Below are 27813 nucleotides of genomic sequence, written 5' to 3' on the forward strand. Positions count from 1 at the left end.
AGGTCTTCACCTGGACCCCCTTTTTCTGTTTTGAATTTTAAAATAATGCGAGTCAAGGCTGGCTTGAATATATGAAAAATTTCTCAAGCAATAGATGAAAAAATATCCGATTTTTTCCAATATTCTCTTGAATCTGAGATATTCAGCCTCTGCTGATTTCATTAGCCAGCTTTTTGCCTTTAGAATCCTTGCAGCCACACAAATTCCTTCTTACACAGAGATGAGAAGCTACAAGTCTGTAAAATGTATTCAGATATTGTATTTTAAAGTTACTGATCTATTAAAGCAGACAGCTTCTACATAGCCAACAACAACAAAAAATATTACCGCTCAATCATGTGAGAGTGCATTCAAAGTATGTCACAGACCTGTTTCAAACACTTTTAAAATCACTGCTTACCCTCTCACACCAAACATGGTTACAACGGCAAGACAAAACCTCGTTGCAACGTCACAACTGTCTGGCTTCTCCTCTAACACTAATGAGCAAGTGAAAGAGTGGGAGAGTACCCTGATTAGTCTGGCAGCATCAGTGTCAGACACTCTGCGGGGCGCCCACATCTCAGTGTGTGTTTGTGTGTGTGTGTGTTTTTTTATGTGTGTATTATGTTTATATTCCTGCATTTGTATGGCTGCCAGTCTCTGCTCTCCTTTTCGTGCCATCCCTCCCTGTCTCACTTTCTTTTCTCTCGTTCTCTAAGCTCCAAGAACTCTGATCCTTGCATTCGCTCAGTCTGGCAAATGACTGCAGGGGCTGACAATCCACTGTCAGCATGCACCGCCACAGTCAATAACGCTGTCCCATGTCACCGCACTACACTGGCTAAAGCTCACATTTCTTATCCCTCCCAAAAACTGCTGCTTAACAGCCCTTCTCTGCCTTTGCCAATCCTGCTAAAAGCATCACCACAGCCAGCTAATATCCCCCACCCCTCGCAAACCCCACCCTGACACGTTTTTGGTTGTCCAAATGACCAGAACATCCTTGGTTGAAGTGAACGCTGCATAATTTAAGTCCAAGAGTAGCACCCAGAGAAATATGAAACCAAATGTGGTGTGCTTTCCACGATGCCCCTGAATTCTAAGCAAGTGATGGGTGACTGATCCAGCTGTCTTTCTGTAACAAGATGAGGTCATGTAGGCTATACTCAAATACACACGTGAATTGCATACGCGCATGCACGCATGCATGCAAGGGGTGCCGCGGAGCTCAGAGTGTTACCAAGAAATTGTAGTCTCCATGATAATCCACTTCTCCTCCATCGTGTTCTATTAACTTCACAGTGTACACACGCGCACACACACACACACACATGCCCCCTTCTCTCGGCCCACACGCTCGCTCACAAATGTCTGCAAGTGTCAGGACCCGTGTTGTCCAGCTCCATTGTATCTGCATGAGGCTGAGATAATGGCATCTGTCGCTGTTCCTTTTGTCAGCGCTGTCCCTGGCCCCGTGCTCACTGCTGGTCCCCATTAGCTGGCTGCTGGCCCGCTGGCCCCTTCGCTCCACGCTCTGCTGGCTGACCAGAAAATGCAGGAGACGCCTGTCCCTTCCTCTAACTCCCACTGTCGTTATCCTTTTCCCCTCTCCTCATACCGCTTCTCCCATTGCTGCACATTAAGGGTAGTAGAGCAGTTTGGTATACTGGTTAGCTTCTCAAAAAAAAAAGAAGTGAACACTTTATGACAGGTCTGTTTTGCTTTAATGATATGTTGCAACAGAAACCTCAAACTAGGTTTTCCATTAGTGTGTCAGCTGTGGGAAAATCAGGTGGTGTTTTTGGCATGGATGGGTTTTTATTGGATACCAAAATATCCCCATGAAAGTTGTATTTCCTTACTTAAGCTTTGTCCACCTGACTGATTTTTTAACCTAGGTACCAGAGAGATAACAAATAAAGCCTCCAAAATGAAGGAGGATAGTTAATGAGTAAGCAAAGAAGCTGGACCAAGGCAGTGACTTACTGACTCAATTACTGTCCAAATAATGCCTTTATTACTTTTCTGTTATGATTGGCAATCTGTTATCCAATTACCCCAATTTATTTATTACGAAGACACACAAATCTCTTAAGTTAGCCATCTTTTTAAAAGAAGAAAGGTAGAAACAAAGAACTTTTGAACACCCTTTATCCTGTTACACGACTAGGCATCTGTTTTTTGTGATTTAAAAGATGCCTTGTGCATATTTTGGAGCAGTTCATATTTGTATTAGACATTATTAGGAACTCCAGTTTTGACTATAAACTGGAGCAGAGAGCAGAACTGCTATGATCGTGCCACTAACTGCCTTGCTTACAGTTTTTGATGTCAGATCATCTCAGCACCAGCTTACCTTGTCTATGCTGGATAATTGCTCTCGCTGGAGCTCCCATGTAGCCCGTATTACATCTGTCACCTATCTGAGACGTCTTACTTAGCCACATCATTTTTCCCTCATCTCTCATAAGCATGGTTAATAAAATGTAAAGATGGGAGATAGCACACCGCTGACTGAGTTTTATTAAGAACGTAATAGCAATATCGTCGTCGTAATGATACTAAGAGATCTGAGATGATGGGCGGACCGGCGTGCGGAAGTGGGCATGACATCACAGGCAAAAGTATGTTCTGCTCGCTTTATTTCATTATTAGTTAAGCTTACTTATTAGGGACAGGGGAAGGAGGAGTGTTGCCTTTGATAAAGCAAGGCAATTTCAAGACCTGCTGCAGCGCCAAATTACAGTTGTACATCATGCGGCTCGCTCTCTGCTGCTTCCTCAACTTCCCCACAGTCTCCTTTTTCTCTAGCTCTCTCTGACTGGAAGGTCTCCGCGTGTGATGTTGATCTCCATGTTGCCTGCACCACGGAGCAGAAAGACCGGCCAAAGAGCGAGAGACGGCAGCTGAAACAGCAGACAACAGCCCCATCTACAGATTCTTTTCAGTCACTGTGATACAGAGTGGACACGAGGTGACCCAGGTGTTCCAGTAAACAGTAGCTCATGGATATTATTTTACCAATAGCTTAATTGCATGTAGTTTACTTCAGTCACTTTAAATTCAGCCTGGGTAAATGCAGAGAGGTTTTTTGGGTTTTTTTTTTTTTTTTTTTCAGCAAACTGACAATAAATACACCTGCAAGATGCTTGGGATGAAGTGCACACATCCAGGTTTTGCATTATTAGAAGCACGCTTTGTTTTTGCTGCTACAGTACAAGTGCAATAGCTGCTTTTTAAGCTGTCTGCAGGCATGAGACACGTTAACCACCAGACAATTTTTGTTCCCTCAAGTGCTTTTTCTGTATTCAGATTTTGTTGCCGCCTCAGTTTATTTGCTACTATTTTTGTCTCAGTGTACTTCGCGTCAGCGTATAGAGAATTAAGTACCTTTTAATTTCTCGAGCTACGCTGGCATATAAAAGATGCTCATATTTAGATAGAAATTTTGACTGTTGAACTTACTTATGTGTTATACTTATGTACTTATGTGTGCATCTGTTCTTGTATTTCAGCTGGTGTGACACTTGAATTTCCCTCCATGGAATCAAAAATGTTTGATATTCATGTCGGAATTAAAGGAGAACTAAAAATGACTCGGTTTATTCTTTTAGAGTGTTTTCATTTAAGTATATCATGGGCTCTGCATCTCACCGCAAGGTCTTCCAGGAATAGCTATGACTCCAAATGACCTTCAAAACATCATAAGCATGACCTCTCTACTTCTTCAAATGTGAAGTGACATGCAGATCAACAAACCATCCGGCTGACAGGCCTAACCTATCTGCCATTAGTCCGTCAAGGTATCACACTTTGCTTTAATTCACCATCTTTCACAGTGTCACACTTTATATTCCTTGGCATGGGTAGGCTACATGTGGATGCATAATTTATCTCAAATTAGCGCCTATTTGAGTAAGCATCAAAGCAAGGCGGCTAAGGTTGGAGGAGAGCTTAAGGAACCGCAGGGAAACCATCGGCAGGATTAATGCGGGAGATTTTTATAAGAAATTACTGGCTTAATGAAGTGGATAAAAAAGCTGTCAGTGTTTTATTGCATCTAAATTGTGTGGAAGTGGTGTTTAGCTGTCTCGCCTACTCCCCACATAATGGGTCGTGACAGTAGCTGTGAGGCTTATTTAACTTAACTGGTGAATAACTTGCATGGTGAAGCTATTCACTGAGTTGTTTTTATATGCACTAAACCAGAAAGGGGGGGGGGATTTCTTCTTTCCCCACTCATTATTATGCCATCTGAACAACAGCCAACTTTAAGAAAACTGACAATTAACAGTCTGTCTTATTTTATATTGGAGTAGTTTTGTTGAGCAAATAAATGTTAAAAACGGTTATTTGGCATTTTAACATGAAAACATAGAATCGACATGAAGATGCCTTTTTTTTAGAAATTGGATGTGAGTAAACCCCTGTGTTTCCTCAATACTGAGTAATCCAATTTATTCTATTGTCATGCTCATAATGCAGAACCAATAAACGAAGCAACAGTTCTCGCTGTTGTTATAGACGCTGGTGACATTTAACAGGCTGTATAATTCACCGCACAGGTGAAGCAATGGCTGCACACTTTCTGTATTTTTAACAAGTATGAAAAAGACTTATTGGTCTTGGCAAAGAGAAAACTGGATATCATAATGGTGGAGAGGAGACTTGGATGGTCCTGCAGCACCATCTTGTGTTTGTTTGCGCTTTTGCATTAGATAGTGAAGAAAGGGTTGTCAAACAGAATGCAGACATTTCCGCTCATGTGGCAAGTTTCTCAAATATCTCTTAGTCAACGAACTAATAAAAGCACAAGAACACACTTTAAATTTTCATTTATTTCACACAGTATAGCATCACATTACATGAAATCAATCATCCACCACAGTTCTGATGTGCAACAATGAAGCGGCGACTTATTCTCAGGTGACTAATGAAACAACTTCTCGGGCCAGTTTCAAGGAGCACCAGAATTACCTGAATAACTTTGCTGAATAAAACCGGGGGCACCTTCAAAGCTAGAACTCAGTTTTACTCAGAAAAGTTAGCTAGATAATGTGGTAATCCTGGTTCCTGAGTCAAAGTCCCGATCTTTAGGTGCAACCGGTACGAGCTTTTACCTCTCAGTCCTGACAGAAGCAAACACAAACATACAGACATGAACAGTGCATCATTTTAATGGCGATTATAATAAAATTTGGTCTTTTTCTCCTACTTTAGCAGTTTGATTTTCTTTGTTAATTCCATTTCCACTCTCCCCTTTTCAAAGCAAGAAGCAATGTTTTGGTTGAGAACAATTCAACTGAAAAAACACACTGATGTATGCATGCTTGGAGTAATGATTTGCTCTTGTGACTCCCGCTCATCAGGACTAAACTAAATCAGGTTGCTACATGGGTTAATAATTTTGGCGGGACTGTGACTGAGTGGAAAAGCATGCAAGCATGCTGCAACCAGTCTGACAATCCTAAACTGTGAGTCCATCTGGTTTCTTGACCTGTTCATCAACCTTGCACCTCACTCATACTTAACAAATTTAATTAATTTTTTTTTCTTAAATTGTGGCATAGTGTAACTGGCTGCGATTCATTCATGGTGGCAGTGCTTTTGCAATGTGTATTTCCAAATTTCTAGTAAACTCCTTTTTCTATTCATCATAAAGTCAATCAGAAGTTGTTCCTCAGTGGAGCACGAGCACAGAAGAGTTATTTTCACTGAATGAGAGAAGTTTAATCATGCTAAACTGCTCTTAGCTAAAAAGGACATATATATGTTTTCTGTTAAGTTCCTTCACAATAACTCGCCTGGGATTTAATCAAAACCTTTCTCACACTCTCTCTCTCACACACACACACACACACACACACACACACACACACACACACACACACACACACACACACACACACACACACACACACACACACACACACACACACACACTCTAACTGGACAACACAATCCCTTTTTAGTCTGCTCACAAAACCTTATTTTCCCTTCACTAGTCAAACCAAAAAGCAAGTTTTGGGCAGCATTCAGGTAAGGTGAGGTGAATGGTGGTGAGAGAAAAAGCTTGCACTACAGTCAAGCTTTATCTACATAAGGCCATCTCTGAACATGTGTGGGTTTGGACCAGCAGTTTGCGTCCATCGTCTTTTTCAGCACAGAAGTGGTCGGGGTGGGTTCATCACGAGACAGAAGCCTCCAAACTGACAGTTTGTCCATATGAAGAGGTTATAACAGAGGGTTTTAATCCCCCACATCACATTGTTCATACAGAGGAAACAGCAGCTAATTATCACAGCCTTTGACTGCTTTAAGAAATCCAAAGAAAGATCCTGAACCTTTTCCTGTTCAGGTGCAGTTTAGTCTCTCGGCTTCCTCAAAGCTAACACAGTGCTTTGCATTTACCTGATGCCTGAATTTCCCTTCAATCGTCCATCTTGGCCTGACCCCTCTGTGCTCCACTGCTGCTCCCACACTCTTGGCTTGAGGCATTTCTCAGTGCTTTAAGTGCTGGGAGCATGGGATAGTGACTGGTGCGCTGGTGAGCCCCAGTTTTGTAGTCTTTTCTCTACAGGCTCCCGAGCCCTTCCTAATCTTTCCTTTCCTCTTCCTTCTTGTTGCATCTTTTTGTTTTTTGTTTTTTAAATTTTGCATCAGCAGCTAGATGGTGTTGCGTGGTGTGCCATTGAGTGCAACAGCCTTGGAGCAGGGTGAGCCCATTGCCTGTGGACCAGCTGGACGCGGAGTGGAAACTCCCACCTCAAAGACTTCATGGATAGCCTTCCGGAAACAGTGGAAGTTGTAGTCTATTAGTCCTGTGAAAGCGAAAAACAAAAACAAAAAGCTATGTTATTAAACAATCGATAAGTCTGACAAACACACATACACAGAACCAATGAAATGAACTGTCACTAATTTTTAAATGGTAGTTATATTTTGACAAAGAGGGAGACAATATTAACAAAAAAAAAAAATCCACACTCTCCACCACCATGGGCAAGACCAAAGACCTGTCAAAGGACATGAAAGGCAAGAACGTAGAGCTGCAAAGCTGAATACAAGACCATCAACACGAAGCTTTGTGAGAACAGCTGTTGGTACAGTTTTTTTGGAAATTGAATAAAATATTAAATCACTATGACTCGCCCTCCGTCTGGAGTTCTATGCAGGATTGGGGTGAGGATCAGCCCAAAACTACATAGGAGGAGCATGTTAATCATCTGAACTTAGTTGGGACCACCAAGAACACCATTGGTAACACAGTATGCTGTAATAGATTCAAATCGTGCAGGACCAAAAATGTCCCCCTGCTCAAGAAGGCACATGAACAGGCCCATCTGAAGTTTATCAGTTGACATCTAAATGACTCAAAGAAGGATTGGGAGAAAGTGTTGTGGTCAGATGACACCATAATTGACCTCTTTGGCATCAACTTGAACTGCAGTGTTTGGAAGAAGAGAAATGTTGAATATATCCACCAACACCATCCTCACAGTCAAGCTTGGAGGTGGAAATATTACGCGTTAGGGCCGTTTTTCTGTTTAGGGTACAGGCCAACTTCCCCACACTGAGTGCCCAATGGACAGGGCAAGATATAATGTTAGACAGGAACCTCCTTCTCTCAGCCAGAACACTGAAGACGGGTCGTGGATGGCTCTTCCAGCATGACATGACCCAAAACATTGTCAACAACGTAGTGGCTAAAGTCCATTAAAGTCATAAAGTAGCCGAGCCAGTCTCCAGACTACAATCCTGTAGAGGGAGCTGAAGCTTAGAGTTGCCAAACTGGGGTATTGCTTTGGGATTCAAACAGTAGTAGTAACAGTGCTCCTGAAAGTCTACAAATCTATAGAATTGCCATATGCTACTGCCAATTATAAAGATTACTCTGGAAGTAGCACGTTTTCAACGATTTCTGTATTTACAGCTTTACAATTTGATATAGATCCTCTGCTAAGGGAACATTTTATATGTGGACTTGTTGAGTAAATGTTACACTAACTCAAAACTCACTGAAATGTGCATGTATTCCATTTGGTGATGCAGAAAATGTAAAAGTGTTTTTATAAAACAAATCCCAAGATTAGTGATTTTCTGCAGCATTAATCTCATCTCGTTTGCTGCGGTATTGCATTTTAATGTTAGATTTTTTTCATGTTCCTTATAAATTCTTATCAGCATTTTAATATCATCTGATAACATCTCTCATCAGAGTAGGTGACACTCACAGAACCTGAAGCGCCCTGAGACAGGCAGAGAAAGCCCACAACCACAATGTGACATCCTGAGGTTTAGACTTTGTCCAGCCAGCTAATGCAAAGAAAGCCCAGCTATGTTGAAGGTCCTTCATAGTACACCCCATAGCTTGTTTGAATACACAAACTGATCCAGGGCTAACATGCTATTAAATGATCAGGGTCTCAAATACAAATTGATATCTTTTTCCTTTAGCACAACAGCTTTAGCTTAAAGTTTGTGATGGGACAAACTTTTAATTTCACTTTAGAATTCATCGACTGTGTTGAATTCTCAAGGAGACACACAATTAAGTATCAAAATAAACCCACTCTCCTACACTCTCCATAATATGGGGAAACAAACTGCAGATGGGCTCAGACAATCACAAGCCACAAAGATATTCACCAAAACTGCCATCAAGTATGTTGCTATTTAAATTAATAGTAAGTGGTGGATCTCCTGTTTTTGGAGCTTGAAAGTCAATTACTGCTTCCTTTTAACACTCCCAACTTTTGTTTATTTTTGCTGTCTTTCTGTGTAATGTACTTCAGTGCATGATAACATCCAGGTTTACAAATTTCACTCCATCTGTACACATGCAGACACACACTACTACTGCACTGATAAACAAAGTGAAAGAAAACATGAAGACATTTGACACAAGCCAAAACCATTAACCAAATTAAGCCGAGTGAGCAGCAGAGGATCACAGGTCATCTGACAGCTTACCTTTGCGCTCGAAGCTCTCTTCTCGCAGGATGCAGACAAGGGCCAGGAACTTGGTGACCTCTTTCAGGTACAGCACAGTGGTGTTGTTGAGCTTGATGATGGCCATGGACTCCTTGTCATAGGCACTGCCGCTGCCATCCTCCTTCAGACTAGTGAAACACAACAAAACACTGTAACATTCAAAGAGGAAATGGGAAATAAACTGCAGCTTGTCTATGAGGTTATTAATTGTGCATAAATTAAGTCGTGCTTCAATGAAAGCACCCTCAGACAGCACGTGGGTGAACTCCGTCTTTTAAAGGCTTAAAAGATTCAAGCAAATATGACGGTAGTTATTATTATGCAAATGAATACAGAAAGTTAATATAAAATTAACTTTATAGACACCACTGACCAAAATTATGTTTGTCAAATCATGGAGCACTCATTACTCAACTCTGACCTCTTTTGGTGCATCACTAAAGCACAAAACTCACCCATAGATGCAGGAGACATCGATAACCACATCAATCATATCACAGCACAGTTCATAGGACTGCATGTCCACAGGAGAGCTGTCTGTGGCGATGTAGATCTTACTGACCACGTCAAACAGAAAGGCCTTCTCTATCCCTGAATTCTGTCACCAACAAGAGGACAGACAAACAAAGGACAGACAGAAGAAAGAGGCAGTCAAAAAGTGTAATATGGTAAAGAAACAGGAAGCTACTTCCTGTTACAATTAATATCTGGTAGCAGATCCCTTACTGAGAGAATAAACTAACTTACAGGGTTTTTTTTTTTACAAGGGCTGCAAAAAAAAATAAAGAAAATTTTTAAAAAAAAATCAGATTTTTGATTTGTGAATGATCAGGTTGTAAAATACAAAAGTTGTTTTTTTTATTGGTCTAAAAGCCTGAAATAGCAAAATAATATAAAGCAAAGAAAATGAGCTGACTCTGAAATGTCATGAGAATAAATGTTTAAAAAAAATTAAATTAATACATTATGAATACAAAATGAATGGGAAATGAGCAAGTTGTGGCTTTTTTCGTCACTTCATCGTGTATTATAACATATATACACAATCAGATCCCACAGTAACTCAGGTATGAAGACAATGTGTATAAGAGCAAGCTAAAGTCGATGCTTTATACTTAAAGCTTTACATGTGAAGACAACTGTCAACTTATAACACAACAAGCTTAAACTGATGCAGTCTAATACAACTGTAAAATAAATCCTGCATTTATATTTTTTTTTTAAAAAAGGCAAAAAAGTTATTAAAGCTGTTTTGAAGATGCTGCCAATTTACATTTACAATAACTTTGGAGCATTTTGTTTGTTTTTGTTTACATGTTTTTCATATAAGTAAAGAGGTAAGTACCTGTTAGTTAGCCAAACCTCATCCAAAATAAACTTGGCAAACTAAATATGAACTTGTTTACTGAATGGACTGCCTTGATACAGTAAATCTTACCAAACCAATTAGTACATTTAAGGAAGAAGACTTTTTGTTCTCCACTCAAAAGTCATACCCTGAGATAAAACAGTTAAGTTACAGAGCGACTACTACTACCAGTGTGGGACAAAGTAGCATTACAACTGAGGATCACAAACATCTTCAGAAAAGGCTGTAAGGACAGTGGAGGAACTGCCAACACTAATGTGGCTTCCGTGCTGGCAATGACTCACGCCATGAATGCTGTCACACATAAATCATTCCATCAGTGACAAAGTTGCAAGAGAATTCTTATGCATAAAGGGTTGTTTTGTGTGCTTACAGAAATGAAGATATTTAGGAGGTTCTCCAAGGTGGGGAGCTGTGGGATGAGCTTCTGCACCACTTTGCTGAAGGCTTCAAAGATTGAGTGGTCATAAATACTCGTCAAGTAAAAGCTGAATGATGAAGAAAAAAAGGAAGCATATAAGCTGTTACAAGTAGGAAATACTTCTCACTTCCTCAAAATGCATATGAAACCAGGTAAAAATACATAGAGTCACGAGATCACATGACAAACAGTTGCAGAATTGTAGAAAAGAGATGTGAATCAAAGCATTAAAGCCTGATTCAGACAAAAACACAAGGATAAAAACCTTCATGCTAACTTGGCAAAAAAAAAAATCCAACAAATAAAAAAACAAAACAGTCTTCATAGGACTGCTGAAAACTAGTCACACATGAATTATAGACATTGGTTAGTGAGATGTATAAATAAAAGGTTTGTGTCTGAGAAAACAGTGGTGTGAGCCAAATGGAAGTGTCTGCATACACTTGGCAGGAGCTCAACTTCACAATGTATTACGGTGAAGAAAGCACCAGAGGCAGAAGGCAGAGATCCACTATATATCCAGGACCGCTCAGGCTGTCTAACCGGAATAAACAACAATCTCACTCCACATAAAACACCCCACAGTGTGCCAACACAGTCCTAAAAATCAACAGTAAAGCTGCTGCAGAGCTGCCCAGGCTCAACCCCGACAGTCTGTTTAATGTGCTACACAACACATTTAGACTTCCTATACAGTGTGTCGGAGCAAAGGCTGCAATTAACATTAACTCATCTTATTAGAGCTGCAACATAAATTTCAGCATCTAGTAATTCTGGACTAGTTTGACTCTAGAAAATATCACAAAAATGAATCATGTGTGGTAGCCATTAGAAACAATGCATGTCTAAGACACTTTGGCCTTGACTTTACTTTTCAAATTAAGAAGTTGCGCTACATTTTTATACTGTCTGACAAAATGTCTATTCACCTCCACAGATCTATGACCAAAGTAAACCCTTTCCTGACAAGTTTAGTCTTAAACACTACTTTCAAATCTTAATGAATACAACATAATGTTCACTTTGTAAATGATGGTCCCTATTAGAATCAAAAGCAGAAGTACTTAAAGTATCAAATGTCCATGTTTGTTTAGTTACTTTTACCTCCTCTTGTTTCAAAATGGTAGGATGAGTATAGCCAAAACAAGTAACTTGAGGCTTCACAAGACGAATTTACTATGATGGTGAATTTTGACACCAATCACACATCAAAAACAAACAAACCAAAAAAAAAGAATTTAAAGAAAAAGCTGAAGCCATTACATTCATTGTGCAAAATGGCAAAGTATTAATTGCATTCGTTGACAAAATTTAAGATAATTTCTTCAATCTAAAGATAACTAAATGAACATATTTAGGAAGCCATCATTTATGCTCACACGTCCTCAGGCTATATGAAAGTTAAAACTGTAAGCATTTATGTCAGAAAACAACAAACCATGGTGTGCTCTGTGCACACAAAGATGAACCAAACAGCAGATGTGTACTTTGGCTTTCTGCATCTTAAGTTTTTCTGCCCTTCGGAGCCTTAATCACAACAGCTCTGATAGCTGTAGCAGAGGCCACTGTTGCTTCATTAAGAGGTCAAAGAGGAATCTCACAGGAACACTAAAACTATGCAGACAATGTTGAAGACACAGACTACTGGATATGTAAAGAAGGAAACTGAAGCTACTTTTAGGCCTTATTATAAGCATCAACACCAATTAGCAAATGACATTAACAAAAACAACCATCCCAATGGCTTTTCTACTGCAATTATTGAAAAAATGAAAAACAAACAAAAAGCCCCTGTGATTGAAGCAAGAGCACTTTACCAAAAAAAAAAAATTACTATTGTATACCATACTCTTAAACCATTTTTATCAAATAGGATGAGTGGGACCAAGTTTCCACCATATAAAACTTTTGTGGAAGAGGTTAAAACATCTCTCAGTCTCATGTGTCATTACCAGTCAGTGAGGTTGTCTTTTTGTGTCTGCACTGACTTGTGTTTACTCGTGTCTGTTTATCCACTCAAACAAGTGAAGCAAACGTGATTACGGGTGTTAAAACTGTCTTGAATAAAGCTAGTTTTGTTGAGAGACTATGCTTTGTCTGAGAGATTTGGGGTAAGCGATTAACTGCTGTACCAACTTATTAATGACCATTTAAGCTGTGGCCTGTTTTCTTGATTAGTTAAATCTGTTAAACAGTAGACTTATTGTATTGCACTACTGAGTGTGTGAAACTTTGTTTGCTGCAAATCAAATATAAAACAGGATGGATGTCTTCCCCCCCCCTTCTTCTGGCTTTTACAGATGATTAAAATAATCACAAGTTAATCGTACCTGAGATGCAGCTTCTCTAAACTGGCATCTACCAGATCATCATTGGCTCTCTGATGAATGTCTCTTTGGGTTTCGATCTTGTGATCGTCTGACAAGCCGTCAACTTTGTGGATAAACACCTCAAAGTTTATCTCTGGATTGACCCTGTAGGCCCGCGACACAGTGAGATGAAGCCTACTCAGAGCCTCCACATAATCATCCTATAACAAAGAAGATGACACAAAAACAGACATGTTCACAAGTGAATCTAAAACGAGATTTAAAGCATTTTCCTATAATCTTCTGTTTTGGACACAAAACCAGAAACAACATGTAGCATAGAATATTTAACAATTTTAATACTACCATGCTGCTTTATTCTTACAGAACACTACATCCACAATCTGCTCTTTTTTAACCTTAAAAACATTATGAGAAAATATTTTAATGTAGTAAGAGTGTATATAATATCCAACAACGTCCTTCAAAAGAAAAAAAAATTCAAAATAAAAAAATAGTTATCACAGTGACATAAACAGGAAAATCAAGATCCGCTTCCTCTTAAAGAAGTGAGAATGACAGTCTAAGCCCAACATAATTATTAGTTGTCACTCCAGATAACATGGAGGACTACATTTTCATCAGTTTAAAGTGAGGTTTGAGGAAATGCACCTCTGCCTCGCCTCCCAAAACAGCAAAAGGAAAACAGCTCTCCTCTCATATCACTGTGTGACCAACTGCTGAAGCAAATTGAATCTGATGCACCTTGAGCACAAATAAAGCCATGCAATCAGATGAGCTGTGGCTTATATCGCAGCTGAGATTACTTCTTGAAAGCACTCAGAGTCATGTGGACAGCGCAGGCATAAAAGCCGTGGCATGTAATTGTCTTTTATTCAAGCCACTCTGGCTGTTCATCACCCAGCTCATTCTTCAGTGCTGAAATGGGTATATACTTGGATGCCTGTTTTCTTCTTCTGTACAGTTTCATCTTAATAAAAATGTAAGTGGTCGTGATTCTGAAAGCGGTCTGATTTTGCACTTCTACACATTATCTTATCAAACAATTCTTCCTCTTTTTTTTTTCTCTTCACCTGAGCATCAATAACAAATATCAGAGCCCCGGTTCCTCTGAAGATCATCTCGTAGTCGAAGGTGGGGTCAAAGAAGTCGACCTGGCCGGGGAAGTCCCAGATCTGGAAGTTGACAAAAGAGCTACTGGAGATGTCGTCCTTGTAGATCTTGTTGGTGCTCTCCAGAAACAAGGTCTCATTGGGAGACATTTTGTGAAATACCACCTGAAATGAAAATTGATGCCATGTTTCAGTTGAATAAATGCAAACAGAGTCTAAAGTGAGGAACCGGATTTACATTAATTAAATTTAGTGGGGAAAACTGGTATATGATGACACTCAGCAAACAGTGGGATTATGAGAAATTACACTTTTGTAAGAGGGTCACTGAAACTTTAATATAGCAGTGACCACAAGTCTGTGGTAATTCTGACACTAGCTGCTGGGAAAAAATGCAAAGACGTCTGTCTGTTCTTGTTACTTAATCTTTATTTATTGGAAATACTGGGGGCAGAGGACACTGCGCTAAGCATTGTAGTCACTAGACAAACATGCGCTTCTTCAAATTTTCAATACTGCAATCAATTCTTAACTGCCACTGACATAACAAGTATGCTTTTCTTAAATCAAGTGTGTTGGATATCAATTTAGTTTTATTACAATTCTTTATTTCTAAAGTCTAGTTTTTATTTTTATATTAAATAAATACTTCAATAAAAACTGGGGAGCTAGGTAATTTGGAAGGGGCTCACATACGAGCTGGTACTCCTCCACACTGAAAGAAGGGACTTTGGTGATTTGAGAATCTGACTAAGATGCCTTGTTGCTCCTAGACGAGTAATTTCAGGTATGTCCTACCAAAAGGAGACCCTGGGCAGATTCATGGAGATTTGACATGTTTAAACTGAGATGGTTGTCCTCACGGAAGAGTTTGAGGTGGTGGCCATAAAGAGGGGGTCTAACAGATGTGTAGATAAAAATTTTTCAGTATAATAACAACCTTGTTAACTTTTGTTGCGGGTGTGAATTTAAACAGATTGGAAGTCATCCAACAACGTTTTTAGTCTGATGACCGTACATTTGTATGTGTGAAGACACATGTAAGGTTTTCTTCACTTGTGGTTTACAAATGGCTGTTCCATAATCCCATTATTCAAATATTGCAGTCATGTGAAAGATTATCACAACAGTGCTGTAATTTGCTTTATAGTGTTACTCTAGCACAAGGATATCATCCAGACATCACATGTAGAACAAGAGGGAAAAGGGCAAAACACTGCAGACTCAGATCCATTGCAACACGTCATTCTCGTCAGCATTTTTCAGCTTTTCAAGCTGCGGACAGTAAAGCGGCTGCTGTACATTGAACTGAAGTTAACAATTAATGGGAGGAAGGCTTAACAAATACTGTAAAGGGTAGAAAACGAGATGTAGTGGACGTGTGATGTGGTAGGAGTATTTGCTCCCCTGCTGGCATTTTAAATCAATGTGTCGTCCACTGAGGTCACCGGCCGATGAACCAGCAAAAAAATCCAAATCACATGTTTCTAGAGCCCAGTTGGCAGCTTACATTGAAATGTTAATCTTCGACTTGAGGGTGTATGGATTATAGCAAACACAGTGCAAGTGCACATATATGCACTGGCACAAAAGTGTGATTCTTCACAAGAAAGTTTCTCCATGCACTTTCTGTAGGTTAGGTTTGCGGTACGTCAAGCTATATTCAGTCTTTTCCTACTTCCCCCTTGGATTTGAACATAAATAATAAAATATCATAGAAGGCACAACAACATCTAATCTATTATTAAACAACAGTGCAACAACAGTGAAAGTGGCAGGCCAAGAAACATATTCTGAGCAGCCTATAGATGAAATATGAAATAAAGACTAGAAAAAGAAAAAAAAAAAAAAAAACCTAGAAAAAGTGGAACCAACCTTGAGAGTTTGCTGGATGACAGGTGGTTGTGGTCATTTGATGATTTACAGTTACAATTCCATACTTTGGGGAGTTAACAAAATTAACTGCGACTCAGTTTCTGGACTCATACTGTGCCTATTTTTAATTATGTTGTAGTTAACTGGATTACTAGTAATGAACTTTTTTTTTATTCTTTACATATATTAACTTTGTAAAAACCTTTTTTCCCCATTTTGTTTTAAGCAAACAAACCTTTTTTTCCCCAGCTCTTTCGACACCACAAAATGGATTTGCTACCTTGGATAAACATCAGCCCTCCTATGAGGGATCACTACAGCAAGTCATCTGCCTCCGTCTGAGCCTATCCCTAGCATCAACCTGTGTCACACCAACCCACTATATCCACAAGTCCCTTCTCTGTTATCCACACTCCTTCTTTTCTTTCTCTCTCTCTCACTGCCTCCGAACATGCCTTCCCGCTTTGCCAAAAACTGCAAAGTTTCCACAGGCGTTGGTGGCTTGTTGCCTCCGCCATAACTTGTAATGTCAACTTTTTTTGGCTCCAGGCTTACAGCAGTCACCAAAGCTGACAGAGGTTTTGCCTTCATATTAAATGTACATCTTCACTCATACAGGGGTGAGGGTGGCGTTTCTCTGCATTTAGCTAGGGCAAAAAGTCTGTGTTACTTTAGTCTATGGATGATTATTTTTGGCCATTTAAAAAGAAAAAAAAAATCAAAAATGCATTTCAAACTTAAGCAAATTAAACAACACTTTTAAAAAACATTTTATAAACAGTCATGAATATGCTTTAATGGAAGGCCAAAAGTGCTGTGAAATGAATGATTAGGAATTCAGGTGAAAACACAGGTGCCACTGGTCGTAGCAATCTCAGAGCAGCTACTGAGGTCATCTCCTAACAAGGAGCTGTGTCACTATACGGCGGGCTTAATTTCCTGGAGCAAACAAACTGGAGTCCTGGCTGCTCCTGATTTTTTGGGAGTGTGGGAGCGTCTGAATAGTCCATCATGCACAGGGGCAGTTACTGGAGGGGGGTAAGTAGCGGCCGAACCAAAAGTTTTTTCTCCCTCTTTCTTAATTAGATAAAATGGGTACGACTCAGGTAAAGAGGCCTTGCACGTGCTGCACTGATTTAAAAAGTGTTATGGCTTGCAGACTGAAAGGTGTGGTCGCTCTGATGTCATGTGAAAGGCACACTCCAAATCTACACCGCACAGCTGGGTGGGACTGACATAGATTTTCTTTTCTTTTTTTTTTGTTTGCATGTCGGACAAGTTGTTAACCAAACAGTCACATGCTGCATGTACACACGCACCATTAAAGATGCACCGAGCGCCTCTGTTCAGCTGGTTAATAATTCACTCCTGCGGACACACCGGCGTTAGTTCACACAGACAACCAAGTGACCATTAGCTTTCTACAATTTTTCTTTATTATGACTATGATTGTTATTATTATTTCTTCAATTCTTACGTAGCTGAGCACGCTGTCAGCTGACTGATAACCGTCATCGCTCGCGACATGCTAACCCAACTCGATAGCTATTTTGGCTAACGTCCCGTTTATACTCGCGTGAGGCTGAGGCAGGCGGCGCTCGCCTCGGAAGGCTAACAGTTTAACATCTCCGCCTACCTTCTGTATCGACGATTTGCCGCTTCTCCTCAGGCCCATAAGCAGGATCCTGGGTTTGCTGTCGGACGGTGCCGGGCTGTCCTCGATGTCGGCCTCCTCTTCACCATAACCGAAATCTTTGGGAAACGAGTCCGCAACCCCGTAGCTGTCAGACAGCTGTTCCACCTCGTACTGAATCGACATTTTGTCCTAAGCACGGTCGCTTCCCCCCTTATTCCCCCCGTTTACTTTGTCGGTTAGTTGTTTGTTTGTAACGGGCCGTTGGTAGGCACCATGAAGTAACGTCACCCGATGGAGATAGTTTGTCAATAACGCCTGAGCTACTTGGAAACGCAGAGCGTGATCCCACACATTTCCTTAGGATTTCCTCTCGCCCTGAAAAAACTCACCATTTAGTCCCGCCCTTTGATTCTGATTCGCTGCTTGGTTTACAATTCGACAGGTGATTGGCCGAGCAGCCTGCCACTTTAATGAGGTTCGCGGCTGTCACCTGACTAGTACTCGGACTTGTTTTGTGAACTGTCGCTCGAAAGAGGAGAAAATAAAACCTTTTATTTTTTTTAAAATGAGCTATTTTAAACCACCTAGAGTATTTTTTGTGGACTAAAATTATAGTCACAAATGATCTTGGGTTAAAAGGGAACGTTTAATGAAGACGAACCAAACAGAGAGTGAGCGGTTATGGTGTTATTCTGTGTTGTTACCAGCAGATGGAAGCAGGCGCCTGCTACAGTGAAGCAAAGGCTTTCAGGAGCCTTCTGAAATGTAGGAATTATTTCTTTCCACAATTGCAGGACAGATTAAATAATCCATGTTGAGTAAATAAATCCATTGTTGTGTAAATTATATTGCCTATGCTATGCCGCATAGCATACGGCAACTACAATAACTCTTCAAAAGTGTACCTGAAGTGTTTCTGTATGAAAATTGCCTGAGCTGGACACATCTCATTTTTTGATGGTTTATTATTTATTATTATTCTTAAACACATAATAATATTATTTTGTTGTTGTTGTTTTGTTTAGCAGTTTTGACGCATTATTTGCCCTTCAATCGTAGAATGGCCTAAGAGTGCAATTTTAAGTGCTTTTTAAAAGAGGAAAAACAACAGAAATGGAGTAAGAATTTATCACTGGTTTCATGACGAGGAACCTTTGCACGTTCTTATATTTCCGAGGAGCTCCTGAATGCAGCTTTGACTCTGCGGAGCAGTTGGTTGAGCGAAAAAGATAAACGAAAGTAAACTTTTACCGACCCGGCCGGCGGTGTACCTTATTCTCAAAGTTAGGTGCTCCCATTTTAAGCGGAACGCTAAATATAGGCGCTGTCTACACGAAAAAGGGCAGCTTTCTAACCGACATTACTATGGCACATTATAAAGTAAGCGCGTGTGCTGTCATTGTATTCATTTTACTCTGCTGTTTTTAAGAACCCGCTTCATGTCCTGTGTTTCAAGCTAGCTAAGCTAATGTTAGCAGGGAGGGAGGCTCATCAGGAGGTCGCCATCGCACCTGTGACGGCTCGTATTTGGGCTTTCTCGGTGATGGGGGTCTGCAAATGTCTGTGGGTAAACAGAGTTTGCAGAACGTAAATAAACTAGCTACGGCTACAAATACTGCTTTCTTTATAACACCTTGGAAGTGCAGGGCATTAAATACGTGGAAATTACAAATAGTGAGGACACTCTTAATCATATTGGCCCACTCTAATAGACAAGACGTGACAGCTTAAAAGTACTTTATGATTAGCTGGTAATAAAATGTCTTATTTTTCTTCCTCCAGCAGGGTACAGACCCCAAGAGGGAACAGTTTAGGAGATACTTGGAGAAAGCTGGTGTTGTTGACAGTCTAACTAGTGGTATGGTGCATTTCTTTTCTGTTAAAGTCATACTAGCTTTGGGAGCTATTCGCAAAGTATTACAGAGCACAACTGAAAGCTAGATCCTCTTCTGACAGCGCTGCAAATTATTATCTGACACCAAGTAGCCTTGAGGGAAAATCTTTTTACCAGTGTCAGGCTTTTTAGTAAACACATCTTAACAACATGGATTGATAGCTTGCATTCTAGAGAATGTAAGATATCAAACATAAATTTTTTGTAGGATTTTCCACCTGTTAAGAATTTTTGACTTGTTTTTCACCGTAAGAAATGGTGCAGAACTTCTCAAATTCATTAGATTATAATTTGAGTTAACGTAAATGCACAGTACAAGGACTTTGCTTGAGTAAACAGTACAAATTTAGCCATTTAACTCACAAATTATGTCATCAGAGATCAAGTAAACAGAACTAAGAGTCCATCCAAGTACTTACTAACAGTCAGTGATAAGTAGAAAGTTTAACTCTTGTTTTTGTTTTTTTTCTCCCCCTCCTGGTCTTCAGTTCTAGTGTCGCTATATGAACAACAAGAAAAGCCCAACAACGCTTTGGAGTATCCTTCTAATCGCACAAGCTGATTCTGTCGAAACGTTATGAGCCTGCAACATTATGATCTCTGTGTTGAGGTGAACCTTCAGCTGATATTTTCCCTCCCAGCTACAAGTCTGAACAGAAATTACACTCGCTGTAGATTCTTTAACTGGCTCCTTCTCCCAGATTTGTCAAGCAGCACCTTGGTGCTGTTGGGCAGACTTCAGAAGATGCTGAGGCTCTGCAGCAGGAGGTGATTGATCTCAGGCAAAGGTGTGCACGCTTGGCAGGGGAAAATAAAGAGCTTAAAGCAAAGGTAAGCCTCCAGTGGTTTGTACAAAGAAGACTTTTTTTTTTTTTTTAACCTTTTTTTAGATTTTAAGATTTTTAAAGCACAATCATTATAATTAGACACAGAATACAAAAAGACATGGTGTCCTACAGCTGGCCAAAATAAATTAATGCCAAGATACCACAAGTTGAAATACAAAGCAAAAAAACGTTGTGCAATGATTTCACAATTCATCAGTAAACAATTTAATACAACACAAAAATAGACCTTTTAGTCTTCAGTTATTCTAAAGTTCAGAGTACAAACTTTAACATGCACAAAAAGTAGCGCGGCATATCCAACATACCTTGAAATGAGACAAAGAGAGACAAAATGACCCCATGACCTTGGAGCAGTGTGATCGATTGAAGCATTAACAAATTTTAACCAGCGTTACAAATGTAAACGAGTGATACTTTCCTGAAAACATGCAGTTGATGCCTCCCAGTTTTTTGTTGGTTTTCAATTTTGTCATGTTGTAGTGCATAGTGTGTCCAGACTAGTAAGGACAAAAGAAGCAAACCACGTCCTACCTTTGTCGTGGTACAGCTCTATTCCAAGGCTTCTGGTATGTGTGTTGTGTCGCTTCTCGTGGGCCAGTTTGTTGTCTGCCACGATGCTTTTTGATACCTGTCTGTAACAGTGTGTATTTATTTTTTTTATCTGACAGTCTGCATGGACACAAGGAGCTCCTGAAAGGCTTGTAAACTCAACTAACGTAGATGTTTGGGTTTTTTCTTTTCTGTCTCTCTAGCTCCAGCGTTATGAATCTGTACCTGAAGATGGAGGCACAGCTAACTAGACCCCAACAGCATTTTGTTTCTATGTTGCTATCACTTTAAAAATTGAAGGCGAGACAACACTGTTAGGTGAAAACGAAACATTTTTATGTTGCTGTTTTGTCTCTTTTGTAAATCGCAGTTTCTACTTTACTACTGTAACTTATTTTGTACATGAATGTATATAAGTGTTGGGTTTTTTTTGGTTTATTTAGTCTTTAGTATAGCTTTATAGTAGAAACTGACTTTCAGCATGATGAGTGGGTTAGTAATAGATAGCAGTCATTATGCTGTTTGTTTTACTTTCCTGTCTTGTTAAGAGGACACACACTGCTCAATGTATGTGTGTTATTTACAAAAATCTGGTGTAGGTGCACAAAAATATATCACATCTAAAATAAAACATGGCCATGTAATCACAGTTTGTTTGGGGGTTTTTTGGTGTGTTTTTTGTTTGTTTGTTTGTTTGTTTTTCCGATTTTAATCAATTTATTAACAGCAAACTATCAGTGAGTTCTGTAATGCAACAGAGTTACTGTGGTCATTTACAGCTTTTTAGGATCATTAACACATAAACTCAATCACCCACTGAAAGAAACCAGATATAAAACACATTAAAAAACAAACACCAAGCACAAAGACCTGGGGAACCAGAGCACATTAGGCTTTCTTCCACACTTAAAAACCTATTTCTCCAAGTGCATACAAAAACCAAAACTATGAAACGGGCGAGAAAACTGACAGTCTTGTTTTTGCTCAGATAAGTGCTTATAGTAATGTGTCATTTGAGATTTAAAATCCAGCCCAGATGCTGTAAAACCTGAAATTACATAAGAAAACATCCAATCAGATGTTCTTCTGTTTAACAAGACTTTTTGTGGAAATGCGCACATAAACGACTGGTAGAGGAGGGTTTAAATGAATAAAACAGCCAAAGCACTGTTGTCACAGCTCACCTATGTCTTCCCAGTGCAGACATGTCTAAATTTACTAAATAAATCAAAAAAACAAAATAAATCAGCTGGTGTAAAGTTTCTCAGTGTAAAAGAAGCACATTTATAGGCTGTAACGCTGTGTCCTGTAATGATGTTTAGATTTGCAGGTCTGAGATTTGTTTGTTGCTTCTGTTACCACTAATGTTTCGTAGTTGGAGGAAGCTGTATCCTGAGCTGGAGTCATCCGGTGACACTGAGGTGGATAGCTTTGGTTTTGGGTAACTGATGTTAACCACTTTTTGATGCAGGGAAGTCCTCTGCTTTCATTTGGCACTTCATATTTATCTGTGTCAGTGCTCTTAACTTTTAGCAATGTGGCGTATTTAATAACCTATGTTAGAACCCTGCGTAGCCTCCTCAACTCACCTGCAGACAATGTGGGAATGAGGCGGGAAAAAGGAGCCTGGGCTTGTAAGGGATGATCACAAAAGTCCTTAGCCTCCTGCTTATTGGTAGTCATGTTGGAGTTGTACTCTTAAAAGCTTTTGCTGAATTACAGTGAACGTAACAGTCTACAGCACTGGGACTAGCATCCCGCTCACACTTCAAGTGTGCTTTTGACTTTATACTCATCAGATTCAGTCCTTTTGTCCCCCCGTATCGGGAGATCACACCGATGCATTGCACAAACACCATAAAGACTTTTTTTTTCTTTTTCTGTTGGTGTGGAAAGATAACAGTCTACAACACTGGGACTACATCCCGCTCACACTTGAAGTGTGGATTCAGCTGATAACAGTAAAGGAGGTACTGACATGTCATGAAGACTGGTTCAACATCAGAGCCACTGATTATATGAGGCACATAGATAGCAGCAGGGAGACCCTCCGAGCTCTCACAAGCTTTTTCTGATCAACCAGTTTTATTTCCTGCTCAAGACTCTTTCTCAAATTTTATAAGATCCACACTGGCCAACTGCAGTTCCCTCAGCAGCAATGAGATTAATTTTTATTTATATTTAGTTTTATTTATTTATTTATATGTATATATAAACAGTGTTGGGGAGTAACGGAATACATGTACCGCCGTTACGTATTTAGAATACAAAATATGAGTAACTGTATTCCGTTACAGTTACCGTTTAAAAAGGTGGTATTCAGAATACAGTTACTTTGTTGAAATAAATGGATTACACGGCGGTACTTTCCTGTTTCATATTGTCGCGGGTCAGGACTGTTTGGGTTTGTTTGACAGCTACGTTCTGTTGTTCCAGGCGGCAGCGTTACGGTTGCCATGGTTACAGGGTGACGCGCTCGCTCTCTGCGTGTTTCCTGGGTGAGAGAGCGGTTTTTTGTTGTTGTTGTTGTGCTAAGCTAAAAGGCAGAATGCTACAGGCATGGCCCTAAAGAATGTAGCCTCATGGGCAGTGTAGTCCGTGCTGCAGGGAGAATGGACTGCCATACCCGTTATGTGTCTGTGAGCGTGAGGAGGGAGAGAAAGGAAAAGTCCGAGTTGTCACGGAGCAAAAACGGGAGCTGGAAGCATGTAAATATAATAATAACCACTGCAGCCAAGAAGAGTGCCTGACGAGCCCATTTGTAAGTAAGCTATTAAGACTCAACTGTACACTGTGTTCGTGTTTTCCTCCGGAAAAAATAAGTTCCGTTGGAGCAGCCTTTCAACGCCTCTCTCTGTCTCTCGCTAGCAAAGTTGACCCAGACAACAAAGTAAAGCTATTTTTCAGCTACGAGCCCGACAAGGAACCCACCGTATTAGCCAGATGTCCCTTTACTACGGTTCGGAGCCGCGGACCTTCAGTAACAGTAATAAATCACAGCAATAGTACATTCACGTAGTTGTAAACAGCATGATAATTGTGATATTCTTGATTAGGGTCTTGAAAAGATCAGAACAGAAGGACGTGGATACGTGCTTTTATTGAACAGCAAGACATCACACACTAACTTGTTGTTTTCTTAGCAGTGCATAAAACGTACCCTTTTTGTTATACGTTGGTCAACCAAGAACTAGCCCTGTAACAGGCACTTCTGTATTTTACCACTGGGGGGCAACAATTCACTCTATTACATTCCTCCCCTTTTAGATTTGTAATTGAAATAAGCAACCCTTTAAAGAATGTATTTCACTGCCCCCCCCCCAAAAGAAATATTCTGCGGCCCTTTCGAACAATGAACAAATATAGCCATTACTTGTATTATTAACTGCTCACTTCTAAAATAACTGGCAGTAATTAACTAAAACATAATTCTACATTTTCAAAGATTCAGTCTCTTTGGGGGAACTCTGCGTCTTTCTGGGTATCTGCGTTCCACAGATGGGCTTTGGGTGGTTTCTGGGGTGGATACTGGTGGTTCATCGGTTGTCTGTTTAGATGGTTCAGGAGGTGAGGGGTGTGATGTTAAAATCCCAGGTTGACTGGGTGGTGTCTCTGGAACAGCACCGTCCATAATCACTTCTGGTCGTCCCTCTGGAACCGGTGAAAACATAACTGGGGGTTTCTCCACAGTCTGTCTCCATGGTAACAGGTGGTCCACATGTATTGTGCGTGTTCTCTGTCCCTCTCGTATCAGGTAAGTAACACTTCCCATTTTCTTCAGAACTGTTCCATGAGTCCATTTTGTTTCCCCCCCCCTGAAGTTTCGGATACGCACAGCGTCTCCCTCCGAAAAAACACGAACAGGCTGGGTTCTGCAATCATGGTGTCGCTTCTGCTCAGACTGTTTCTGTTCAATGTGTCTGCTTAGTTCAGGTTTCAGCAGGCTGAAGCGAGTCCGGATCTGACGTTTCAGGAACAACTCTGCTGGTGTACGACCCGTCACAGTGTGCGGTGTACTGTGATACATGATAAGGAAGTTTGCCAAACGATGACTGAGTGGCAATGTGGCCTTACCATCTGCTTCAAGCACATTCTTCATCAGGGATCGTTTCAGGATTTGTACTGACCTCTCTGCTGCCCCGTTTGATGCAGGATGATAGGCAGGAACAGCTGTGTGTCTGATCCCATTTAACTCCAAAAACTGATTGAATTCCTTTGACACAAGTTGAGGTCCATTGTCTGAAACAAGCTCTTCTGGAAGTCCATAAGAAGCAAATAACCCTCTCAAAACCTCAATGGTGTTGTGTGAGGTAATGGATGGCATAGGGAACACTTCCAACCATTTTGAATGACTGTCAATGACAACTAAAAAGTACTGCTTGCCTTTTTCAGCAAAATCAATGTGAATCCGTTGCCAAACTCTCTCAGGCCACTTCCACGGATGGAGTGGTGCAACGGGTGGTGACTTCTGCACAGCCTGACAGACTGGGCAGCTTTGAACCAGTTCTTGTATATCACCATCACAGCCTGGCCACCACAGGTAACTGCGGGCTAGTGCTTTCATACGACAGATACCTGGATGTTCATGATGCAGGTCTTCCAGCACTTTCTGTTGGTAAACTGGTGGAATGATGACCCGTTGTCCCCAAAGAACACATCCTTGTTCTGCTGACAGCTCGTGTCTGCGTGTAAAGTAAGGCTTAAGTGATTCGTCTTGCATATAACTCGGCCACCCATTCATGGTGTAGCTCCATACCTTGCTGAGGATTGGATCCTTCATGGTTGCTCTCTCAATGTCTTTAGCTACTATTGGTAGCTCTTCCACGTGTGAGAAATAGAAGATACTCCCTTCCTCTGCAGTGTTGTCTGGTGTATTCCGAGGTAAACGTGACAACGCATCTGCATTTGCATGTTCAGCTGATCTTCTATATTCAATGTCATAATTGTATGCCATTAGAATAAGAGCCCAGCGTTGCATTCTTAGTGCAGCGAGTGTTGGGACAGCTGACTTTGGCCCTAGTATAGCCAGCAGTGGCTTATGATCTGTTATGAGGGTGAATTTCCTTCCATACAGATATTTATGGAATTTCTTTACTCCAAAAATTATGGCAAGGGCCTCTTTTTCTATCTGGGCATACTTTCGCTCAGCTTCAGTTAATGTTCTTGACGCGAATGCCACAGGCCTTTCCCCTCCATTTTCCATGACATGAGAGATGACCGCGCCCACCCCGTAAGGTGACGCATCGCAGGCTAACTTCAATGGCAGATTTGTGCTGTAATGCACCAACACTTTGTTCTGCAGCAGTAGAGTTTTTGCATCTTTGAATGCTTTTGCACATTCCATAGTCCAAATCCATTTAGCATCTTTTCTTAACAGGTTATGCAAAGGCTGAAGAATGGTGGATGGATTTTCCAAAAATCGACTGTAGTAATTTAGAAGACCAAGAAAGGACTTCAGTTCAGTGACGTTTGTTGGTTCTGGTGCATTTGCTATGGCTGCTACCTTTTCCTCTAAAGGATGCAGTCCATCCCCGTCAATACGATGTCCCAGGTACTCCACACTGCTCTGAAGAAAATGGCACTTGGAAAGCTTCACTCTGACACCATGCTTCTCCAGACGTGTGAGCACTTCCTCCAACCTCTTCAAATGCTCCTTTTCAGATGAAGCAGTGATGAGGATGTCATCCAAAAAGCAGGTCACATGCTCCATCCCCTGAAGGATTTGATCCATCACAGACTGGAAAAGAGCTGGAGCACTGGAAACACCATAGCTGAGGCGATTGTACTTATAGAGACCTTTGTGTGTGTTGATGACCAGATACTTCTCTGATTCTTCATCTAACTGTAGCTGCTGATAGGCATGAGAAAGGTCAAGTTTACTGAAGGATGTTCCTCCAGCTAAAGTAGCAAACAAATCTTCCGTATTAGGCAGTGGATATCGTTCCTCTTCAACACACTGGTTGACACTGACTTTGTAGTCACCACATATCCTAATTGTTTTGTCTGCTTTTGGCACAGTAACAATGGGGGATGCCCACTTACTTTTCTCAACCTTTGAAATAACCTTCACCTTTTCCAGTCTGTCCAGCTCCTTTTCCACAGCTTCTTTTAGTGCATAAGGAACTGGGCGAGCTTTACAGAAAATTGGTGTAGTGTTTGGTTTAGTGTGGATTCTAGCTTTAAATCCCTTGATGCAGCCTTGGTCATCCGAAAACACTGCCTGATGGCGCTGAATCACTTCTAGTACTCCTGGCTTTGCTTCTTTCTGCACCAGTACCTTGTGTACTGTGAAAATCTGTTTCCAGTTCAGCTGCAGTTTCTTTAACCAGTTTCGTCCAATCAGAGCTGGTCTGTCTCCCTGAACAACGATCAGTGGTAAGGTGATGTTTTGAGTCCCATACTGTACTGGTAACATAATACATCCACGCACAGCAATGTGTTGGCCTGAGTAGGACTTGAGCTTTAGCCCACTGGCTGGTTTTATAGGGAAATGAGTGAGATGCATCTGATAATACTTGTCTGATACCACCAACACTGCTGATCCTGTATCCAGCAGCATGGTGGTGTTCTTGTTTCCAAGCGCAACATCCACTGTGTATCCCTTCTCACTGGAGGTGATGGAGTACATTGAATATACTCCAAAAAGTTCAGCTTCATCATTCCTACTTGAGCATTCATCCTCAGTTTCCAAATACTGAGTTTGCTGACTGAATTTTTTATTCCTGCAAGCACGTGCAATGTGTCCTATTTTTGCACAAACATGACACTTTTCACTCTTAAATTTGCACTCACGTGCTGAATTG

The 27813-nt window shown here is 40.6% G+C and overlaps 2 protein-coding genes across 3 annotated transcripts; one reads left to right on the plus strand and one right to left on the minus strand.

Annotated features, from left to right (window-relative positions):
- Positions 1–4808: 4808 nt before the first annotated feature.
- rragca (Ras-related GTP binding Ca) lies at positions 4809–18465 on the minus strand. Its single transcript, XM_063486859.1, has 7 exons — positions 17720–18465; positions 14170–14373; positions 13097–13296; positions 10719–10833; positions 9432–9574; positions 8956–9104; positions 4809–6803 (listed from the first exon to the last, which is right to left on the minus strand). Exons 1-7 carry the CDS (start codon positions 17900–17902, stop codon positions 6649–6651), a joined length of 1149 nt encoding a protein of 382 aa, XP_063342929.1. The 5' UTR covers positions 17903–18465; the 3' UTR covers positions 4809–6648.
- Positions 18466–18766: 301 nt separating this feature from the next.
- On the plus strand, positions 18767–21722 carry LOC134636739 (c-Myc-binding protein). 2 transcript variants are annotated; one of them, XM_063486863.1, is made up of 5 exons: positions 18767–19099; positions 19505–19577; positions 20102–20150; positions 20315–20444; positions 21214–21722. In XM_063486863.1, the coding sequence occupies exons 1-5, from the start codon at positions 19085–19087 to the stop codon at positions 21259–21261; spliced, it is 315 nt and encodes a 104-aa protein (XP_063342933.1). In that variant the 5' UTR covers positions 18767–19084; the 3' UTR covers positions 21262–21722. The 2 variants fall into 2 exon arrangements, with proteins under 2 accessions (XP_063342933.1, XP_063342932.1); XM_063486862.1 differs by having other exon boundaries at positions 18770–19099; positions 19502–19577; positions 21214–21719.
- The last annotated feature ends 6091 nt before the right edge of the window (positions 21723–27813 follow it).

The sequence above is a fragment of the Pelmatolapia mariae genome, linkage group LG10_11, assembly GCF_036321145.2.
Source record: "Pelmatolapia mariae isolate MD_Pm_ZW linkage group LG10_11, Pm_UMD_F_2, whole genome shotgun sequence".
In the NCBI taxonomy this organism is placed as follows: domain Eukaryota; kingdom Metazoa; phylum Chordata; class Actinopteri; order Cichliformes; family Cichlidae; genus Pelmatolapia; species Pelmatolapia mariae.